General features: G+C 43.1%; 1 protein-coding gene across 1 annotated transcript in view; it reads left to right on the forward strand.

Annotated features, from left to right (window-relative positions):
* Positions 1-2,974, forward strand: part of CHN2 (chimerin 2) — a 317,587-nt gene that overhangs the window by 200,913 nt on the left and 113,700 nt on the right. The window contains exon 5 of the mRNA XM_024755088.1: positions 1,514-1,627. Within this exon, the coding sequence (XP_024610856.1) occupies positions 1,514-1,627 (114 nt within the window). The remainder of the gene's footprint in view (positions 1-1,513; positions 1,628-2,974) is intronic.

The raw sequence follows: 2,974 nt of genomic DNA on the forward strand, positions 1-2,974 counted from the left end.
CCAGCTCTTGCTGCAAAGGAGGCTTTTCCACCTTCCAGCTTAGACCCGCTGAACATGGGTGCTAGCCAAATTTCTCCCAATCTCCTTCCCAAAAGAACTGGGGACACTGGTCTCCTTTTGGAAAGGAGGGTTGCTCTTATGTCACACAGCACATTCATCCTCACCCCGGAAAAGCGATGCTGCAAGACCTCCATACATTGACTCTCAAGATTTAAAACCAAAATTTGAGAAGCCAGAACACCCCTTTTTCCCAAGCTATCACTGCCCTAGGCTTTTGAGAGTTGATCTGAGAACTCAAGGCCAGAGTGTTTGACCTCACTCCCCTAGGACTAAAGCTTCAGCTTGTAAGGTCTAGTTGTAAAGAATAGAAGGGAATTAGGACGTAAGTATTGCGATAGGTTTATTTTTTTCCAAAATGTTATCCTGGTACATGTGTCCTCTAAGAATCTTTGCATTCCTGTGGGAAAAAACAACAGCACTTCTTGTGTAGACAGCTTCCCTCCCTCCCGTTTCCTTCCAGGAAGGTAAAAGGGGATTCTCTGTCCAGAAAACTTCTTCTCTAATTTATTCCCCCCAATTCCCTAAGATTGGGCAATCCCAGAAAGAGGGTGGTGTTCCCTCTCCCAGGAGCCCGGGACCCCTTGGCCCTGGCCTCACTCCGCCACAACCCAGCTCCCACCTTCATCTGAAACACAGATTGATCAAATCTCTGATAACAGGGGTGAGCCGCTGTCTTTGCTTTAGGGCAGCAGAGAGCTGGCTGGTTGTGTGTCCCTAACTCCTGTCCTGTTCTCCTCTCCCCTGGCATCTCTGTCCGCTCTCTAGGTCCCAGACATCCCCTCCAGAGCAAAGCAGTTACTGGCCAAGCTTGCAATCCTACTGAATTTTCTACATGCATGTGTATTACTTTTTAAATTGCGGGGGGGAAAAATAAACATTATCTTTAAAAAAGAAAAATAGGTACATTTTCCAAACACATCCCTAAGCGAACCTACGCAAATGCTCTCAAAATTTAGAGGAATGGAAGGCTGTTCATTACTTCTGGCCATTCTTCCCAGAGAATGAGCCTCTAAAATGAACATCACCCCACACTGAAGTAAGCAGGGTGATAATCAGTACGTGCTCATTTGCAATCAAGATAATACCTAGTGATGAGCAGAGTGCTAAATTGGTAAATGCTCTTTTGCTTTCCTTCATGGATAAAAGAGGAGCCATAACCTGGCTTTTGGTTACGACTTTAATTTTCAGCTTATGATCAAAGACAATAGCAGAAAGCCAGGTGGACTGGGTGTTCTTCCTTTTGCCTTGCCTACTTGCATGCTTGTTATGTGTTTGGGTGCATGCTGAGAGCCAGGTCCAAGCCCATCTGGAAGTATACAGTAGTCACACCCCTCTTCATTTAAATGGGGAGCTGTAGATTCCAGGTGGACCCACCATCTTTTTTAGGCAGCTCTTTGTGGTCCATGTTGGTATGTGATCTGTTCAGAACAAAGATGATCTTGTCTCTCCTCAGGTTTCATGGGATCATCTCCCGAGAGCAGGCAGATGAGCTTCTTGGAGGCGTGGAGGGCGCCTACATTCTTAGAGAAAGCCAGCGCCAGCCAGGGTGCTACACGTTAGCACTAAGGTGAGCCTGATTTCATCCACTGTTGCAACTGCTTTACAGGAGACTTTACTTATTTTTTTCCCTTTTTTTTTTTTGCGGTAAAATATACATAACATACAATGTAAATGTACCACTTTAACCATTTTTTAGTGTACAATTCAGCGCCATTAAATATATTCTGTGTCCTGCAACCATCTCCACTATCCATTTCCAGAACTTTTTCATCATCCCAAACGTTCGGTACCCATTAAATTAATTGCTCCCCGTTCCCCCCTAATTATTTTTTATTTTCACTTCATTTACAAAGCAGCCAGCAGCATGTCAGTGGGTCATACATTTCCTGTTATCAGTTGATGGGCTCTGAGGCTCTGTTTATGCATACACAGCATTCTTTGGAGAATCATCTGCAAAGCTGGTGCTCTAGGGCTGCTTCCTTCTGAAACATCAAGCCTGCTGATTGAGACACGCCTCTGCCTCCCTTCGCCCTCTGCAAAAGTCTTCACCTCACGTTGTGCGTGTGTGCCTGCACAGCCATGCGCTTTAACCAGAGGATTCTCTCAGAGATCACACTGACCTCACACTGAGCTCCCGGGGCTAGTCATGACGCTCCATGCCAGCGAGCCATCGCAGCACTTTACCACAAAATCACAGTATTAAAAATCACAATTTCAGTGCTTGTGATTGGTCTGTTTACATTTTCTGTTTTTTCCTGGTTCAGTCTCAGAAGGTTGTGCTTTTCTAAGAATTCGTCCACATCTTCCAGGTTGTCCATTTTATTGGCATATAGTTGCTTGTAGTAATCCCTCATGATCCTTTGTATTTCTGCGGTGTCAGTTGTTACTTCTTTTTCATTTCTAATTCTATTGATTTGAGTCTTCTCCCTGTTTTTCTTGATGAGCCTGGCTAATGGTTTATCAATTTTGTTTATCTTCTCAAAGAACCAGCTTTTAGTTTTATTGATCTTTGCTATCATTTCCTTCATTTCTTTTTCATTTATTTCTGATCTGATCTTTATGATTTCTTTCCTTCTGCTAACTATCAAAAAGACAACCCTCAAATGGGAGAAAATATTTGCAAATGAAGCAACTGACAAAGGATTAATCTCCAAAATATACAAGCATCTCCTGAAGCTCAGTATCAAAAAACCAAAACAACCCAATCCAAAAATGGACAGAAGACCAAAATAGACATTTCTCCAAAGAAGATATACAGATCGCCAACAAACACATGAAAGGATGTTCAACGTCACTTATCATTAGAGAAATGTAAACCAAACTACAATGAGGTATCACCTCACACCAGTCAGAATGGCCATCATCAAAAAATCTACAAACAATAAATGCTGGAGAGGGTGTGGAGAAAAGGGAA

This window comes from Neophocaena asiaeorientalis, unplaced genomic scaffold (genome assembly GCF_003031525.2).
Source record: "Neophocaena asiaeorientalis asiaeorientalis breed wild unplaced genomic scaffold, Neophocaena_asiaeorientalis_V1.1 scaffold36, whole genome shotgun sequence".
Classification (NCBI taxonomy): domain Eukaryota; kingdom Metazoa; phylum Chordata; class Mammalia; order Artiodactyla; family Phocoenidae; genus Neophocaena; species Neophocaena asiaeorientalis.